At 45.5% G+C, this 18,538-nt stretch overlaps 1 protein-coding gene across 1 annotated transcript; it reads right to left on the bottom strand.

The window, feature by feature from the left end:
- Positions 1-733: 733 nt before the first annotated feature.
- On the bottom strand, positions 734-18,150 carry LOC119407016 (tRNA selenocysteine 1-associated protein 1). Its single transcript, XM_037673837.1, has 7 exons — positions 17,926-18,150; positions 17,371-17,468; positions 14,768-14,867; positions 11,474-11,595; positions 8,891-8,997; positions 7,927-8,074; positions 734-1,423 (listed from the first exon to the last, which is right to left on the bottom strand). Exons 1-7 carry the CDS (start codon positions 17,959-17,961, stop codon positions 1,360-1,362), a joined length of 675 nt encoding a protein of 224 aa, XP_037529765.1. The 5' UTR covers positions 17,962-18,150; the 3' UTR covers positions 734-1,359.
- Between the last annotated feature and the right edge of the window lie 388 nt (positions 18,151-18,538).

The following is an 18,538-nucleotide window of genomic DNA, read 5'->3' as shown; positions in this document are numbered from 1 at the left end:
TTTTTTTCAAAGCATTTTCAAGCAATGACATGGCTCTGCAGTAGAACACCCGCTTGCCATGCAGGCCTGGGTTCGATTCTCACTCGAGCCTAAGATTTTATTACTTTCTTTAAGCTTTTTATTTTTCGCTTGCAACCAATGATGCTGACACCAACAACGGAATTTCTGCGAAACGAGCTCTTCAACGCTTTGGCGTCAATACGAACCGACTACATTGACATCAAAGTACAATTTTCCTGTAGTATACTCTCTGAGAACAGAGTGCCTTAAACATCAAGACTTTAGTCTCAAAGTACAAACATGAACTCTTTAGATTTGAAGCTCCTTTCAGCTGTTTCCCTAAGCACGCCCCTTCAAGGGACTTTGCAAGTGCCCATGTGACAGTGGCACAATACTTTGACTGAGGGCCTTCAGAATTTTTTAATCCTAACAATTCAAACATGTTGGCCACACTGTTCCTTACAAGTTTACTTATTTCATTGTAACACCCCCCCCCCCCCCCTTACTCAGTGCCTTTACACCTGTAAGGTATATTTAAATAATCGCATCAGAATGCAGCCATTGTGACTGTGTTCAGGATTCGAGTGTCCTAGCACAAAGTGCAGTTGGCTGAATGCTGAAATTTCAGTAGGAAAGGCATGAAATTCAGTAAACTGTTATTCTGACAGTGACAGTATAATATGGTTTTGTTCTAACACAGCTTTAACTGTGAACTTACCACGAGAATACTGAATACAAATTGAGTAGCAGATTTTTATTACATACAAGCCTTCTAAATATGGTCCTCATACAAGGCAGCATGTTCGGTACAGTACTAAAACTGCATGCAAAACATTCAGACACAAAAAAAAATTGTAACAATGAAAAAAAGAAAATTCATGAGAGAAACTGCAATATGCACAACTTGTAGTAACTTTATATCGAAACACATTTGTTCTAATGTTTAAATACAAGCATGCCTACCATTTTTATTGTTTAAATAAAAAAAGTTTGAAAGAGGAAAATTCATTTTCGAAATACAAGATTCACACCAGTAAATATAGGGCGACATTTTTAAAAACTTCTTCGCACTTAACACACACAATTTCCCTATGAACAAGCAACTGTAACTGTCTTCAGAATCCCTGCTAAATGCCACACCCTGCCGAGAATGAAAACGAGGCTCACACTTATTCTAGCTTTTTCTTAAGTTTATGTCATTTTTAAGTGCACATATGTACAGCTAAAATGTGACAGGCTGACCCAAAGAACATTTGTTAAAAGCGCGCTGCAAGTTACAGACATCCAGACACGCAGTAAAGCCAACACTTTTGCACGGCGGGTCTGCAACCTCAAGAAAGTTGGTGGAACAGGTCGCAGCTAATAGTAGTCCGACGACTGGTTACGATAGAAAACACGTTGGCCACCGGGACCAGCTGCGGCTCTGCAAAGGAAAGTGGGAGCAATGAGAGATCAAGTGTTTGGCAGGAGTGCACGCTAATTTAATAGTTCATATGCTAAGATCACCAGAAATCTTATCTTGCCACGGTGGCCATATTGTTTAATAAATAGAGGTTTTATTTTAAATTAGTCATGCCTTGAAATAAAACATAAAAATGAGCATTGGTTCCAACTCGCGTAAATGCACTGTGCTATTGAGTATTCTCGCAAACCAGTCAAACGGCAGGTGCGATTTCCATAGTCTTACACAGTTGAACAGTATTGAGCACAGGCACACACTACAAAACAAACAGGTGTTAAAAAGGATTGCATGTGTAATACTCAACTGTCAAGCAATTCAGGTATGTTGAAAAGTTAATCTCAAAGGGGGAACACTTGCAAGGGGTGTCCCCCCAGCCTGAACGCAAGGGGGATCAGGACACTCCCCCCCCCCCCACCATGATTTATGCCAGTGGGGATAGCACTTAAGGGGAGACGCGGGTCGAAAAGTCGCGGTTTTCCGAGAAAAATCTGGGTTTTTTTTTTTTGGCTGTATTGTCATCCTTGGACTATAATCTTTTATTTCTGAAAATATCAAGCTCAAATTCGCACGAGAAATTATCTAAAAAGTAGGGGTGTGCGAATATTCGAAATTTCTAATATTTTTCGAATAGTGTTTGCTATTCGATTCGATTCGCACTGCAATTTTACTATTCGAACTATTCGAACTTCCCAAAGACAAATGCAGTCAACGTCCGGTTGAAAGTGACCCCTTCAGATTTTCAATATGCTTCACCTCATTACACTCTCGTATAGCGGCAAAGCTGCCTTTCAAGCTCCGTTACGGTCGAACTTAGCCAAGAGACCAAGTCCGGTTGGAAGTGGTCCCTAGATTTTCAATATGCTTCACCTCACCACACCCCCGTATTGCGGCAAAGCTGCCTTTCAAGCTCCGTTACGGTCGAACTTAGGGCCAAGAGACAGTCAACGTCCGTTTGGAAGTGGTCCCTAGATTTTCAATATGCTTCACCTCATCACACCCTCGTATTGCGGCAAAGCTGCCTTTCAAGCTCCGCTACGGTCGCAAATGTATTAACTCAAGAAAATGTTGGTGCCAACATATAGATGAAAGATGTGGCAGAGGTGGGGGCTCAATTAATGCTGTTTTGGACCTGAAATTTGAGCGGGAAGTCCGAAAAATCGGACGCCGAAGCTTTTTAACATCCAAAATTTCAGATGTTCCTATATATCGACGTCTACGAGGCAGGTTTGGAACTCCGGACTTGAAGGGAGCACACCCTTGTCCGCCACATCAGTTGGCCTTCCACAGCAGTTGAAAGAGGAGGAGAGGCTGAGGAAATGGCCTCCCTGCCTATCACGTGTAAAGTGTTGTAGGCAACACTTTGGTTGCACCAAATCATGTACATAAATACAATTCGGCCTCTACATTGCCTCACTCTTGATAAGAAAGACAACTATGAAATATGACCCCACCAGCGCTTCATCAACCTCGCGAAAAGAAACACTTTCATGTTGCTATCTCACAGGAACATACTTAGGGGTTCTCTGCAACTTTTTCTGTAATTTCACTTCGAATTATTCGAAAAATATTTGAAAAATATTCGAAAATTATTCGAAAATATTCGATTCGATTCGCACTCAATCTTTATTATTCGAATTCGCTTCGCACCCAAACTTTTGCTATTCGCACAGCTCTACTAAAAAGGCTTCCAAGTGAGAAGCGGTGACGCGAGAAATGCGCAAAAATCGCGAAAAAATGGTGTAGTTTGCGTCCTTCTGTTGCGAAAATGACGCGGTGCCCGCCATTTGCAATCCTGCCCGCATGCAGCGTAAAGCTGTCTTCTCCACAATACACCAGGGGTTAGTCTCGTATCTTCACGCAGAATAAAGAAAAAACGAGAAAAACAACGCGTACGTCGAGCGTTTTGAATTTCGCGGCACGCAGCGCGAGGCCGCCATTGGACGGCGGCGCGCTCCACCCTCTCCTCCCTCCCATCTCCCCGGCAAAAGAACGAAGCCTCAAACACCGCGACCGAGTTGTTCTGCGTTTCTTCTGTATTTTCGTGCCATGGCAAGCCCTAAAAAGCGCAGTTCTGACGTTCGAAAGTTCAGGACTCGCCACAAGTATCGAGGGAAACGGCGTCGGACGCTTCCCAAAGCGACAGCGATGGACGATGCCCCCGACGCTCCGATATCGGATAGGCCTAACGCCGACACCGAACCCCGCGACAGTGGTTGTGAAAGTGACGCTGCTGTGGAATTTATCAGTGCATCCCAAAAGAAGATTGGATTCTTTGAGAGTGAGCCTAGACTTGTAGGTGCTCCTACTGTCAACACGATGCTTTGCGAAATCGGCGCGCTCACGGCACTTGTGGCGGGTTCGGCATGCCACCCTTGCCGCGAACGGAAGCTCGGCGTCCGAGAGGCGGCTGGAAAGCGCAGATTTTCGGCATTCCTCGAACTGTGTTGTGAAAATTCCGATTGCCCCGAGTCTACACTTTCGTCCACGCACACGTGGAGGCGGATTGTGGCCCAATTTGATGTAAATAGTGTTTTTTCTGATAAATGCCAACGTTTCAAACTTTCAAACTTGTTTTTCTCATTTTCATTTTTTTCGACAATTTCACGTTTTGCGGGCAGCCTTTTATAAACTTATATTTATTGTATAGTAACGAAACCTGGCACACGTATTCTTCAAGACATGTAGAATGCAAATATCTACTTGAAATTGCAATATCTATCAGAATTACTTGTGAAAATATTCGGTTACTGTTTCAAAGGAGACTGAAAATAATCAGTTACAGAGTACAAATTTTTTTATTAGTTCCATTATCTCTGTGGAATATCTGGATAGATATTAGCACTCTACAGTCTACAAAGAGTCTAATAAGATTCAACCCAATGATTTTACTGAAAGTTTAGTACATAAAAGAGTTCCCGCAAAAAGTGTAACATTTTTCTATTGTGTATGACATAACTCAACAACTGTAGCAGCTACATGGAAAGTAATGACATATTTGAAATCTGCATGAAAAACTATACATATAACAGAATTTTCAAGTCTCTATTGCAAAAAATTAAAAAAAAAGTTGTTTCAAGGAGCGTCTCCCCTTAAGATTCCCAAGCTTAGGTTCCCACCTAATTAGGAAAGTGGCCCCTAATTTTCAATATGCTTCACCTCATCACACCCCCGTATTGCGGCAAGGCTGCCTTTCTAGCTCCGTTACGGTCGAACTTTGCCAAGACGCAGTCAACGTCCGATTGGAAGTGGTCTCTAGAGTTTCAATATACTTTACCTCATCACACCCCGGTATTGCGGCAAAGCTGCCTTTCAAGCTCTGCCACGGTCGCAAATGTATTAACTGAAGAAAACGCTGGTTCCAACATGAAGATCAAAGATGTCGCAGAGGTGGGGGCTCAATTAATGCTGTTTTGGACCCGAAATTTGGGCAGGAAGTCCAAAAAATTGGAAGCCAAAGCTTTTTAGCATCCAAAATTTCAGATGTTCTTATATATCGACGTCTACGAGGGAGATTTGGAACCCCGGCCTTGAAGGGAGCACACCCTTGTCCGCCACATCAGTTGGGCTTCCACAGAAGTTGAAAGAGGAGTAGAGGCTGAGAAAATGGCATCTTTGCCCATCATGTGTAAAGTGTTGTCAGCAACACTTTGGTTGCACCAAATCATGTACATAAATACAATTCGGCCTCTACATTGCCTCATTCTTGATAAGACAACTATGAAACACCACCCTGCCACAGTGCTTCATCAACCTAGCAAAAAGAAATACTTTCATGTTGCTATCTCATGAGAACATACTTAAAGGAGTACTGACACGATTTTGAAGTGCAGCAAAACGGACGTTTTTGGTTTCCTTGGCATTTAGTGTTAACGTTCTCCCCACACCGCATCCGGGAAACACGTATAAATATTTAAGTTTGATTTTAAAGTTTTCATCTCCCAGCATCTGCAAGGCAGCTTCACCGCATGGAGAGCCCTATGACGTTTCAAGTCGGCTCACTTGGTTTGCGAAATCTGGGTTCTGCATGCAGCCTAAATCACAGAAATCGCTGTCGGAGGCACTGGACGACAGTTCACTCATCATGAACCACGTTCGACTGACAGCAAAGGACAGCAGGTGCATATTTCGTGGGTTGCAGTCTGCCCGTGACGTCACGGGCCGACTTGACACGTCACTATGAAGCTGCCTTCTCGAAACCGAAACCGAAACTGCTGGTTGAAAGAAGCGGTATTAAAAATATATGCAATGCATCCCCAGGCACCACGACACTCTTTTTAGGGTTCTCGACACCCGTGCTTTCATTTAGAGCAACAACCCGAAAAATTTTAAAATTCATGTCAGTACTCCTTTAAGGATTCTCTGCAACTTCTTTCTGTAATTTCTAGAGGTGTGCGAATATTCGAAATTTCGAATATTTTTCGAATAGTGTTTGCTATTCGATTCGATTCGCACTGAAATTTTACTATTCGAACTTCCCAAAAACAAATGCAGTCAACGTCCGGTTGAAAGTGACCCCTTCAGATTATCAATATGCTTCACCTCATTACACTCTCGTATTGCGGCAAAGCTGCCTTTCAAGCTCCGTTACGGTCGAACTTAGCCAAGAGACAAAGTCCGGCTGGAAGTGGTCCCTAGATTTTCAATATGCTTCACCTCATCACACCCCCTATTGAGGCAAAGCTGCCTTTCAAGCTCCGTTACGGTCGAACTTAGGCAAGAGACAGTCAACGTCTGATTGGAAGTGGTCTTTAGATTTTCAATATGCTTCACCTCCTCACAACCCCGTATTGCGGCAAAGCTGCCTTTCAAGGTCCGTTACGGTCGAACTTAGCGAAGAGACGGTCAACGTCCGTTTGGAAGTGGTCCCTAAATTTTCAATATGCTTCACCTCATCACACCCCCGTATTGCAGCAAAGCTGCCTTTCAAGCTCCGCTACGGTCGCAAATGTATTAACTCAAGAAAACGCTGGTTCCAATATGGAGATGAAAGATGTGGCAGAGTTGGGGGCTCATTTAACGCTGTTTTGGACCTGAAATTTGGGCAGGAAGTCCGAAAAATCGGATGCCGAAGCTTTTAAGTGCGAATGCACTTTATAAGCGACCCTGAATCTGCCGTCCCATAGCAACGGCGCGAGGAGCGGAGGGGAGCGTCTGTAGCAACGGCGCAGCGACGTCACGCCCCACGTGACTGCGCGCGCTCCGCCCTCCGCTCCGTGGCTGCGCGCACCCCGCGCATTGCCTGTGGTGATGAAGGCCGGCGGCGAGACGCCGAACGAAAGCGTGCGAAGCGAGCCGAGCACCCCGAAGCCGATCTGGCGCGGGGACGCGCGATGCGTGAGCGAGCGCGGGCCCTCGAATTCGATCGGCCGGACGCGCGCTTCAAGCGAGACTTCCTGGACCGCAGCTTCGGATATAGCTGCGCGGTGTGCGATCGACTGTGGTTCGACAACAACCTGAGCCCCATCTCGGGCGTGCGCAACGCCGCCAACAAGTTGAACGCGTTGCGGGTTCTTTGGAACGAGTTCGGAAGACAGATCATCATCAGTAAAAGTGCTTTGCACTTAAAAACGGCCAGACCTCCGTGGGTCGGCTGGCACGTGCTCTCTCGCTGCCGTCTCCTTCGCTCGGCTCTGCAGTTTAGTCGCGCGCGCCCCCTCATAGCATCACCCCGTGCTTCGCACTTCCTCATACTCCCCTTCGGGGAAATGCGGGTTTTTTTTTTTAGCATCCAAAATTTCAGATGTTCTTATATATCGACGTCTACGTGGCAGATTTGGAACTCCGGACTTGAAGGGAGCAGACCCTTGTCCGCCACATCAGTTGGCCTTCCACAGCAGTTGAAAGAGGAGGAGAGGCTGAGGAAATGGCATCTCTGCCTATCACGTGTAAAGTGTTGTCGGCAGCACTTTGGTTGCATCAAATCATGTACATAAATACAATTCGGCCTCTACATTGCCTCATTCTTGATAAGAAAGACAACTATGAAATATGACCCCACCAGCGCTTCATCAACCTAGCGAAAAGAAACACTTTCATGTTGCTATCTCACAAGAACATACTTAGGGATTCTCTGCAACTTTTTCTGTAATTTCACTTCGAATTATTCGAAAAATGTTTGACAAATATTCAAAAATTATTCGAAATTATTCGATTCGATTCGCACTCAATCTTTATTATTCGAATTCGCTTCGCACCCAAAATTTTGCTATTCGCACAGCTCTACAAAAGAGTCTTTTGCAATTTCTCGATTTTCAAAGGCCGCATCCCCCTTTAACTTGCGAGTGCTTTAGTGCCAGTATGACTGAATATTTTACTAGCCCAAATTACGACCCCGTTGAGTTACAAGTAATAATTGCAAATATAAAAATTTGTAGCATTTCGACGCCCGAGGTATACGAAAGGCGCGAGTTGCAGCAGTGCAAGCAATTTTTTTAAATCTAACGATGGCAGTGACCACAACTGACCTGCGAGGGTTGGCGACACCAACTCGGATGGGCTTGGAGCCCACCAAGAGGGAGTGCTGCATGTCGACCAATGCCTCCTGGTACTCAGTCCCATCCGAGAAACGCACAAAGCCAAAGCCCTTGCTCAGGCCAGTTGGATCCAACACGACTGTAACAGAAACAGACCACCAGCAGACATCAGTGCCAACCCTAGAGAATGAAACCATCTCATCTTGTCCTGTTGTCTTCCCCTTTTTCATCTTCGTGCGCTTAGATCAGTCAAACCATGCATCTCATCTACAAAAGAAGCTAGTTTATAATAATTGTTGGGGTTTAACGTCCCAAAACTACGATATGATTAAGAGGGACGCCGTAGTGGATGGCTCCGGAAATTTCGACCATCTGGTGTTCTTTAACGTGCACTTAAATCACGGACGTAAACACGGGCCTCAAGCACTTTTACCAATAACAGAACCTAGAGCCTGGGTACAGCAATAACAGGTATGCACACATTAATCCGAAGGATTGCCTTGTGCTTTATGGTCCCTACTACTTTCAGTGCAGTTAAAACGATGCAATTAAAATGGCATTCTAACGAAGTCAGCTTTTTGGCATGCTAGGGCAAATGAGCGCAGCCAAAATTAGATGAATGCACAAATAGAATGTTGCACATGCAACATTGGGGAGATGTCCCTGTTAATAAGTGCAACTTTCAAAGTGGTTAACTGGACTGCAGGTTTGCAGCTGCACGCGCCACAGACTAGTCTCCAGCAATGAAACTGGCAATGGCAGTTATAAAGTTGTGCAGAGTTTCCCAAATGATTTTGTTACACTATATCAAGAACTAAGAAGTAATTCCGCTGACTGGTCAAAGCCAGTTTAAGTCCGAAATCATTGCACTGAAGCGGCTTTGCTAATTAACTTAGCACAATGAAAGCATGGTTGCCTCAATATGCAGAAGCAAATTGCATTTTGTGTTTCTCACCTTTGGCAGCTCTAACTGATGGGTAACGCTGTGAGAACGCCTGGTAAAGCAGGGTGTCGTCCACGTCGGCCGAGAGGTCGCCCACGAACATGGACAACTCGTTTGACCTACGTTGTATGCAAGGAGTACATGCATGAAGTGGTGAACATGCATGAAGTGGTGAACATGTATGCCGTTTCATACGCAGCATGTAATGCTGTGAAACCTCAAGATACTTCACATTACGCAATTAGTGAGCTACTTGAATCATGCTCAAAGCATGCCTAAGACTCGAAACCAAATGAAGTAACAGTGATTTTTCCTGCCATGTCGCTTCTTAAAGAACCACATTTTTCAGTATTTTACATTTCTGACTGCCTACCGATGTAACCACAGCATATAAATATGAAAACAAAAAGTGATTTGGCCTAACAATGACCTCACATAACATACACTGGGTTCAATGTTCAAATATGTTTTTGCTAATCTTTGGAATATGGCTTTTCTGCTTAATCCAGACATTTATTACTCATTTATTTGGCAACTAAGTTCTTTTAGTGTAGAAAAGTATATGCATTTGATAGTCTGCATACATAAGTAAGCATTGTGCTTCAGCAACCTCACTTGCAATCTGTACAGCTGCAGTGTCACACTGTTTTCCATACTCCTCAGCAGCAATTTTTTTCCCCCGGAAAGAACAATTTTAAAGTGTAACAAAGGTTGGCTTCACTGCATACGTGCGGGCTCATAATCGCTGTCCACAGGATAATATCACTCGCACTCAAAAAAGCTGAGATCCCACTGCAGCCAAATCTTCTCAGAACGATGCACCCGTGCAGTGGGAGGGTGGAGGAGTGTGCCATTTTGGAACAGAAGGTTCGCATCAAAACAACATGTATAAGCTTTCAATTTTACTCTTCTGCAGGCCCTTGGCAACTTGAAATTATCAATAAAAAGTGCTAAATAGACCTGCACCACCCAGAAGCATGGCGCATCATAGGTGCCCAAGTTGTCTACAGTCCTGCCGGAAAAACAAACAAGCACTGATCTAACTGGGTCGTTTGTCCTTCTTGCAAGTATGCACTTGATGAGTTAGGCTCATCTCCTTTTCTCAAAGGGTAAAGTTGCAATATAACAGCACCTTTTCCCAAAACTGCAGAAATTACATTGAGGAGAAAAGGTACTTACTCACCACTTTGCAGGCCTAGCTTCAATTTCTTAGAGTGGAGGAATTTCAAGATTCGTTTATATTTACACATACTGACAATTATTTGTTCGAATGCAAACAAGGGGAGGCCAAAGGGAGGTGCGATAGACAAGGAAGTTCTCTTGCATTTAAATATCACGGAACTCATAAGAGCTAGTGCCGCAGAATGTTTACTACTACAGTCGACGTCCGATTTCTCGGACGCCCGAAATTCCGGACATGCCTGATTTCCCGGACTCATCTGTGGCACCGTCAAGTTCCCCGTAGAGTCAATGTATTAAAAAGTCCGAAATTCCGGACGCTTATAGCCTTCGCCATCCGATTTCCTGGACTTTTTACTGTTAACCGCCGACCCAAAGTCACCACCGATGCCGCCATTTTGGTTGTTTTCATTTTCATATCCTTGAACCCGCGCATCAGCAGCAACAGCAGCAACATGAGCAGCAACGCCGCACTGCGCCGCGGTTGCCATAACCTCGAAACCGCACGTGTCAATCCGTTGCCAGCCGTAGCTTAGCCAAGCCAAACCTCACTGTGTTCGTTCACGTGTTGTTTTTGTCAGCTGTGCCAGCTCTGCGGTCGTGTCTGTGGTTGATCGTTTGCTGCTGCGCGCTACCTTCAGTGATCACGTTTCCCGACCTTCAGCATCCACAGAGTTCCTAGCTGTTTCGTGCTGCGCTTTTCGTCTAGTGGATTCGCCGTTTACAGCAATGGCACCGACTGCTCCTTCGTCTTTGTCCGCGCCTTCGAAGCGCACAAAGCCACCTCGTAGGCTCACGATGACGAACTGCCATCCGCGGACGTTGCCTTCGACGATCTGCGCGCTGGCGGCGTGTTGATTCCAGCCGAGATAACCCTTGAGGGCTTCGCCGACGCTGACAAAGACCTCGAGCTATGTGCGGAGTTGACCGATGACGAAATCATTCATCAAGTTACGGAGGATTCCGATGCCGACACCGAGAACGAAGAGCCAGCTCCTACACAGCCAACGAACACGGAGTTGATGCGAGCACTGATGACACTGTCATTGGTGTACAGCGGCAACATGACGTTGACTGAAATTGAGGCAGACATAATCGCGGGCAAGTGGACCGTGCAAAAGAAAATAAGCGACTTCTTTGCGCCCAAGTGCTGACCTATGAGGTAGTGCCGGCCACGTCGTATTTTTTTTTTATAAACGGCTCTTTTCAGAGCCACCTAAACAATGCATTGGCTGAATTGCTATGGGAATCTTGTACTCCGGCTGTGACCCTCTCCGTCAGCGAAAAATACCTACCAAAAATGTGCGTTTTCACATGCATTCGTTTTTCCGGACTGCCCGATTTTCCGGACGTTTTCGCGGTCCCTTGAGGGTCCGGGAAATCGGACGTCGACTGTATTTGGAGTAATGCACTTACGATGATCCATATTGGGGGCGGCCACCGCCGTTGGCATAGCCTTGTTGTTGTTGGTAGCCTCCGCCTCCGCCACCACCACCTCCTGTGCTGTTGTTTGCGTGGTTTAGCCGGAACGTCTTCGGCTACAAAAAAAAAAAAAAAACAGCTCACACACACAGACCAATGATTACCACCACTGTCAGCATTGAGTCGGCCAAGCACCACCCTACTGGCCACACTAAAGAGAAACAATGAATTTGTTTAGATTGATAAAGTGCGCTCTGAGAACTCTCGTGTAGTTTATTTCACCACCATAGGTTTATTACTAGAGGAGAAAACCAAGTTCAAAGTTTCATTTTTCAATTTCGCGCCGAACTTTGTAATTCGTGACGTAAAAGACTTCAAAGAGCAGTTAACGTATTTTGGCGCCACTGGCTCGACGAAATTTCCACAAACTCGTTATGTCAAGTCTCTGGCCCCCTCAGAGGACAATGTACTTCGATTTAACCGATTAGGAACTACAGTAAAATCTCGTTAATTCGACCCCCGTTAATTCGGAATTTCGGTTAATTCGGACGCGGCGTCTGGTCCCGTCCAAAATGTGCATTGTTCTATGGCTGAGAACTCTCATTAATTCGGACAGATTCGACCGCGCTTCGGTTAATTCGAACTCCCGACCGAGGTCGGGTCGAGACGGGGAAGCAGCAGCGGATACCGCCATGGCCGCGGTTCAGATATAATTCGGATTCGCAGCCGAAATCGACGGCGCATCTAACACTTCGAGATCGGATCATGGCCTCCGAGAGTTAAAACGAGCTTTGCATCTCGGAGGCACATACACAATGAAAGGCAGTGCATCGCTACTGTCATCAGCAACAGGCAACATGGCAACGGTCCGTCCGCGTTATCAACGCGATCAGCCAGCCACGAGGGGCTTTAGCCACGAGTGGTGGATGATAAGAATAGCATAGAATATGGCATAAGGCATCGTTCCGCGATAGCACCCCTGGTGTTCCGCAACGTGCGCGGTGAAGCGTTGTGCAGGCCTGGCGTTCCGGACTTTCCGCACGCCTTTCTACGTACGAGCCGTGCAACATTATCAACACTGACGAGACAGCGCTGTTCTTTAAGGCTCTGCCTGAGAAGACGATCGTGTTTAAGGGGGACCCGTGCGTCGGCGGGAAACGGAGTAGAGAGCGGGTGACGGTTCTTCTGGCTACGAACATGACCGGCACAGAGTAGCTGCCGCTGCTGGTGATCGGAAAGGCTGCGAAGCCAAGATGTTTTAAGAACATTAAGCAGCTGCCTGTCGACTACCGCTTTAATAGAAAGGCTTGGATGACGGCCGAAATATTTCAAGCCTGGCTGCGTCAGCTAGACCGCCGCTTTGCGGCACAGTGTGCGCGGACAGCCACCTTCAGGAACTTAGCAAAATTGTGATTTCCTTGCACGTTGCCTCCGCGAAGCAAACCGCGATCACCGACTTCTTTAAGAAATAAAAGTCTGGTGGTGGCGGAAACATTTTTCTAGTGTTTTGATCGTACTCGCGATAATTCGAACCCTCGGTTAATTCGGACATTCTCTCTGGTCCCGTGAAGTCCGAATTAACGGGGTTTTACTGTACATAGGCCCAAGCAGGCGCCGTCAAAAATATGTGACGTCACGGCAAATGGTGCGGGAATTCCAAGGTGGCGTCGCCACCTGTATTTTCTTTTTGCGCGTTTTCTCGCTTATTAAGAGTCTTCGCGCAGTAAGCGTGGTGTTTTTGGTATCGTGGGAGACTACTTGACTAATGCGAGAAAAATCGTTTTGCTCTTTAGTGTCCCTTTAACAGCAGTGGCAGAAGAAAATCAGCTGCTTTAAAGGGGCCACGACACCCAGTTTTCAATTATAATCTGCACTATGTGGATTAATCCTTGTGCGTTCACAAACAAGCTGGCAAAATTTTAGCTCATTTGATCAAGCACTTGATGTATATTTGAATATTTTTATGAACACGCGAATGGCCTGACAGTCTGGCCACACTGGCGCACTCGTGAGCCATGACGTAACAAGCTGCTTGCTGTGCGAGTGTCTGCATTCCGTTGAACGATTTTTTTTCTGTCACAGCTGCACATACAATCGAGGTATTTCAGCTTTTTTCAGCTTTACAGTGAAATTCGACAATTTGCAGCGGCTGAAATTTTGGTTGGTAGAAGATGATGGCTCCGCTCCATGCAGCACATGACATCACACAGGCCGTGGCAAAATGACGGTCGCTGGTGGCAAGTGGGGTTTATAGCCGTTGACTTCTAAGGCCTACCATAAAATCCCCAGCAAGCGGCCCCCTTACGGTGGAAGATAATCGGACTAGATTTGGAGGGGGGGCCCATCCTCAGTCGCGGACCAAAATTCAAGATGGAGGTAGAAGGGCCTCTAAGAAGAATGCACACCTGTGCTTCTAATAAAATGCTTTACTGAATATGCATGCATTTACTGTTTTTTTTACTGAACCGGAGGGAATCATCGTGTGAAATCTCTTGTTATGACCAAGGGGGAAAGACGCTCTTCAAATGTTCAGACAATTTGTGACAGCTAAGAATGCAACCACGAGGCACCACACTGTAAAAGTACTAAGAAATAATGCATATATCTAAACTCTCAGAACTTGGGTTCCCAGGAACCACTGCTGCAGGATTCTGTAGTGGAGAACAGGTTGAAAAAAAAATGCCGGGAGGGAAGGTAGGGTGCACTTGCTCGGTCATTGGCACATATTTCTAGTCCTCCCGAAAAGGAGAAGGGGGCACTTGCTCGGGATTTTATGGTATACTGCACTGAAATTTTCTTTTACAGTCCATTTTTCATATATGTAATACAGCAGGGGTCTCAAACAAGTGGCCCGCACATGGCTGCCTTCGTCTCATACATTTCGTGAGGCACCCCACGCGGTCAAAGTGCATTGAAATAAAACCGCGCATCAAAACGTCTCTTTATTTCAGAATCGGCATCCAGATTTCAGTCATTGTGGAGATTGGTATCAGTTTGTCAAGTCCAGAGACCCAATCCTTATGAGAAATGATTCATTATGAGAGTGGGAAGGGTCCTTCAGATGGCAACGTTAGTTGGCCGACATTTCCTTCAAACCCTCCACCCTCGCACCTTCTTTACTGTCCTGGCCCTAGAGCGACCAAATTTTGTGACTGCGGCTCGCTAGCTGAGGAGTTTGAGAACCCTGTATATGGGCACAGCAGATATTCTGTTTTTCGCCGAAAACCGCAAGATGTTGGGTGACCATCTCATGGCCTCTTTAGTATGGTTGTTTCTCGTACCACATACCTGCATTGCATTAGGAATGGGTTTCCCATTGCAGCGCAGCAACGCTCGCTCTGCGGCTTCTTCATCACCAAAGTCCAGAAATCCATAGCCTCTAGGCAACCTGCTTGCAAACAATGACAGATATCGAGGTTCTTCTTGAGCCACTACAGCGAATTCACTATTAGGAATAATGAAAAGCATAATGTCGCCAGGGAAAGGTGGCTGTGCGGATGACGGATCAAATGCAGGAACTATACATGGCTTGCACGTGACGTCACAGACAGGTTCTCTGTGCTTGTTCACAAACATGGCAGCCACCGTGACTTTTTTTTTTTTTATCTCATTAGAGAGTCATTTCAGCAATCAGTCCCTCCCTGTGCGTTCTTTTGTGCTCTCCCGGCTTTCTTCCTTTCGCCAGCTGCACCAAGGAGGAACACAAAGGATTGGAGGGGGCACTGGAACTAATCTGATGTCACAGTTTCTTGCTGTGCATGCCTCAACTAGTTTGCTCACAAAGATGGCGGCCATGGTGACGTCAATGCAAGCTATGTATAGATGAAATAAAGAGGAAGAAGCAGTACTGATAAAAGAACTAGCATGACACTGCATTTTTTTTGCCCTTATAGAGATTGGCCTTCAGAGACAGGTTTCCACTGTTCCAAGAGAGGGGAGCGTGCATTGGAACTGTGCATTGAGGAAAGTGCAAAAAAAAAAAATTAATCTGGCATTGTTGTGATCGAAATTTGGAAGTTTATGTAATGTTCATTACAGCAGTACACTAAACGCTTTGTACAAAATGCAGCCAGTCATTGTGGCTGCAAAGAAGTGTACCATTTCCATGTAGAAAATGTAAGAGAAACACTAAATTTGGTTTGAAAAAGTTTTCATTCAAAACACGAGTTCTATTTATTTAGCAGCTGATAACGAGAAAATGAAGGATAAACTTGCTCTGAAAATTCATACTGAAACCTCGGTGCTAGTATGATGCTCTGATGTCACGTACTGCGGCGTATTTTCTTATAATTTGGCAGTTAAGGCACAGCGAAGTTCTACAAATTTGTAAGTATAAGTCAAACTTTTTTAGAGCGCAATGCAATCTACCTCTGCCAATAAAAAATGAACTAGACTTGTGCAGGTGCTGCAAAAACACCACCATGGTAATTTGGGCCAAGAACTTCACTGTGGCATTGCCACCGATCTTGCACGACATCTTTTTAAAAGCGCTGATCCTCCTTATGGCAAGAATACCTTTTTTGCTATTGTAGAAGCAATAGTTTTTATTTAGTGTCCCTTAGATACAAACTGTGAAAGACTGGAGAGTGCAAGTTACATCTTGCATACTACTGGTTACAGTGCCAATGATGTAAGAATTGTACTCAAATCACCTGGCCACAGTTCTGGCAGATGTAAAATTACAGCAATTATGCAGAGCAAGATTGCAGAACATTACCTTAGTGCCATTCTTGAGTGGTCTTTTCAGAGTGCTCCAGCAACACTAAAAAGTTGTGCAAGAGTGCACTTAAATTGCACTGTAAGGGTGCCAGTCTAACCAATATCAGAGCACCCCTTAATCTAGCGAAAGAATCTAGCTATCTTTTACACAAACTTCATTGCGGTTCACAAACTTCTTTGAAACAGTGCATTAATGATGACATATAGAATATACACACTGGAAACAAGCTGTTCAGCAGTATCTGGCCTCTTTTTTTTTTCTTTTTTTTACAAACAAGGCTGTACAGCTTATGCAGCCAACACTGTGAACCCAGTGGACAAGCAAACTGGACGATTTCGCCAGGGGCACATGTTTCAAACAAAGCAAAACCCTGAAAACATCATCCCAACCGGAACGTTCTAAGAGAGGCTAGTACTAACGGATGTCTCAAACACAGCTTGCATAGCAGGTTCTTAGCACAAATGGGCATCCATCCAGCACTGCATACTTACCTGAAGTGCCCATAGGGCTGAACCCTGGTAACTAAGTGCCTGCTCAGCACTCCCCCAAATACTGGCTCGGTTGAGCCTCTGATTCTTTACAGGCCCGAATTTTTACCCATTCCTGAAAGGGAGAACCAGCAATGTCCCATTTAGTCATGCCTCTGCCCATAGAAGTTACAGAAAAGTAGCTTTATAACCAGCGTATAAATCACTGCAAAAGAGATCTGAAGCAGATATGCCTTGGTAACCTAGCCCAACACACAGAAAAGATGTTACTGAGAGGACTAGCAGAAAGACCCGCGCAAAAGGCTTAAGACATGAAGCATCAGCAAAACATATTGCAAGCATTACATGCACGAGCGCACAGTGACAGAACGAAGTGCCTTAAGGTTTGTTACGAAAAGTGCAGTGGCTCTTTCGATAATTACATGCAAAAAGAGCTAAAGTGCAACATATAGTCGGCAGCCGGGCCCGTGCGTTTCAAGGATTACGAGGCTGAAACATCGATATCTGAACAACACAATAGAACGGCAAGAGAGTTGTAAGTTCAAGTTAGGAGTCGATTTCACAGTGCATGCAGTTTTGTTTCAATCAAGGACAAAGCCGTGCAGGCAGAAAAGCAACACATGATAAGCGCTGTGCACGCAATTAACGAGCTTGCGCCAACGACGTCGCCAACGGCTGCTCACCCTGTGAGCCGGTCTCGGATGATTTTCACGTGAACCGGATTCTCGCCCATCATACTGAATGCCTGCTGCACGAAGTACTCGTCCATGGTAGGCTCCAACTGGAAGATCGAAATGAACAGATTGAAACAAGACACGTTTATAACCGTTAAAAACTTGCCACCGCACGCCCGACTTCGCCGATTTTCAAATGTTGCTCCGCCCCATTGCGCGAACGGTGCCCGCTAGCTTGTAATACGTGAGAGACTGCGTTTAAACGACCGACACACGTCGTGAAGGCACACTTTGCCCCCAGGAGTTCCTTCTAAGGTAGGGCGTAGCGACGTCAAATGTTTAACGTACATACACACTCGCAAATATGCGCAACTGCCTTGTAACTCGCATTTATCGAGGTTCGGGATACTAGGAAGTAAGAAGTCGTTTGATTTGTGCAAAAACTAGGACTGTTCCTTACACGATGCTCTAGGCATTACTGGGAGGAAAGAATCATGTCTACGTGACCCCGAAAGTTTACTGAACTTTATCAACATCTATCAAGAGACATTCCAATATACTCACGTCCCCCATCCAGAGTGTTGACGCTGACCCAGCCATAACAAAATGTGGTAGAAGTAAAACACGAAGAACAGTCGCGCAGAAGCTCGCGCAAGTCAACAAAAATAGGATACGTGAAACGTGGGTTCACTCTGCTTAGACAAGCAACGGGGGCCTCGCACCGCAACGCAACGACGACGTCAACACAAAGCCGGAGCAGAAAATAAAAACTACCGCTGCATCGGCATGCGCGTACCACGGTCCGTCTGATACAACGATGATGATAGCTGCTGCGGCCAATGCCTTGCAACAACTGTTTCCAAAAGAGCCAAGATCGAACAAACAGGAAATAATTAGGCTTTAAAAGCTTGAATTACATTGAGCGTACTTAGTGTTGCATGAACACAGCAGGCAGCACATACACATAATTGTGCGATTCCTTTGGAGATTGTGTCGATTGCGAGGACAGTACAACGATTCGTATCACAGACAATGAGTGCATGTGCCCCTAGCACTGCCATACTTGTGGTGAAACACTGCGTATTAATTTCTTAAAATGGACGAGTGGAAAAAATGCTGTCAATGATGCCGTCGTTCACTTGAGCCGCAAGAGGGTCAGAGCGTCGGCATTGCGTCG

This window comes from Rhipicephalus sanguineus, chromosome 10 (genome assembly GCF_013339695.2).
Source record: "Rhipicephalus sanguineus isolate Rsan-2018 chromosome 10, BIME_Rsan_1.4, whole genome shotgun sequence".
Lineage (NCBI taxonomy): Eukaryota > Metazoa > Arthropoda > Arachnida > Ixodida > Ixodidae > Rhipicephalus > Rhipicephalus sanguineus.
Note: the sequence above shows the minus strand (reverse complement) of the source record. Positions and strands in the feature narration are given on the sequence as shown.